Raw genomic sequence first — 1,099 nt, 5'->3', positions numbered from 1 at the left:
AAGTGTGTAATATGGAAAAGGGGAAGCCTTCTGTCAGGTTTTTTTTTTTAAAAAGTATGCAGTAGAGGACATAATATCCAAATGTATATTAGATTTCTACATATTAACTATATAAAAAGTGAAAAGAGAACATTTTACCAGCTAATTCAGAAGCAGCTATCATTACATTCAGGAAAGTGTCTCATCCCACATTCACTTACTATTCAACTCTTCAAGGACAAGTTCTGGAGAGCTCATGTAATATAAATCACAAAGACTCTTGGCACTTTCATAGCCGTCTGTAAGAAATAAATACACAGAAAGTTACATTTCCCCCTCTGGTTTTTCCTTTCCCCTTTACAGTTTGCAAAGAAGAAAACCATAATTGAAAACACTGTGCACTGCCAGTGAGACTTTGTATCTTCTCACAAAAATGTTTTCTAGGAGAAAACCCTTTAATTTAAATTTTTGTTCCAAGATGCATATTGGCTCTCAGACTCTGTTCATGCAAGTTTTCAGAATTCTTGTTCTTCTCTGGATTTACCTCTAATAACTCCAACAACATTGCAGCTAGGATCAATGCTTCCAATGTGTTTTGGATGAGCTGGATTAATTTTCCACCAAACAGTAAAGCTGCCAAAAAAAGACAGTATTTTTTAATATCCAACATAATTTCTACAATTCTAGTTTATATCTTCATTTTTGCTAAACACAAATTTAAAGACAATCTGTAATTCTAATATTTACTGTATTTAAAAGACTCATTAATAAATATTTTTAAGAAGTGTTGAAGAAGTATTAAGCACTTAAAAATGAAGGGAAAATACTGATGTACTACAGGTACTGTGTCCCCCTCCCTTCAACAACAGCACTTACAGTGTTGATTAAGGAGCATTCTAATTGAAATGCGACTCATGTAGAAACGGTCTAAAAAATACTGCACATTCTGTGAGGTCACTGGATCAATGCCAAAGCTTTCCTTGTATTCTATTACTCCTTGAGCCATAGTAGGAATTACATCATTGTGCCGATTGCGTATTTTTATCACGGTATCTGTAAAACTAAAATTAATACGTTGTTAGGTGTTCATTTTCAAGTGAATTTAATCCTCTGGCAAACT

The 1,099-nt window shown here is 33.5% G+C and overlaps 1 protein-coding gene across 1 annotated transcript; it reads right to left on the bottom strand.

Annotated features, from left to right (window-relative positions):
* Positions 1 to 171: 171 nt before the first annotated feature.
* On the bottom strand, positions 172 to 1,087 carry LOC104916626 (pyruvate dehydrogenase (acetyl-transferring) kinase isozyme 1, mitochondrial-like). Its single transcript, XM_010727650.2, has 3 exons — positions 856 to 1,087; positions 524 to 612; positions 172 to 278 (listed from the first exon to the last, which is right to left on the bottom strand). Exons 1-3 carry the CDS (start codon positions 983 to 985, stop codon positions 234 to 236), a joined length of 264 nt encoding a protein of 87 aa, XP_010725952.1. The 5' UTR covers positions 986 to 1,087; the 3' UTR covers positions 172 to 233.
* Positions 1,088 to 1,099: the final 12 nt, after the last annotated feature.

Source organism: Meleagris gallopavo, unplaced genomic scaffold, assembly GCF_000146605.3.
Source record: "Meleagris gallopavo isolate NT-WF06-2002-E0010 breed Aviagen turkey brand Nicholas breeding stock unplaced genomic scaffold, Turkey_5.1 ChrUn_random_7180001925376, whole genome shotgun sequence".
Classification (NCBI taxonomy): Eukaryota; Metazoa; Chordata; class Aves; order Galliformes; family Phasianidae; genus Meleagris; species Meleagris gallopavo.
Note: the sequence above shows the minus strand (reverse complement) of the source record. Positions and strands in the feature narration are given on the sequence as shown.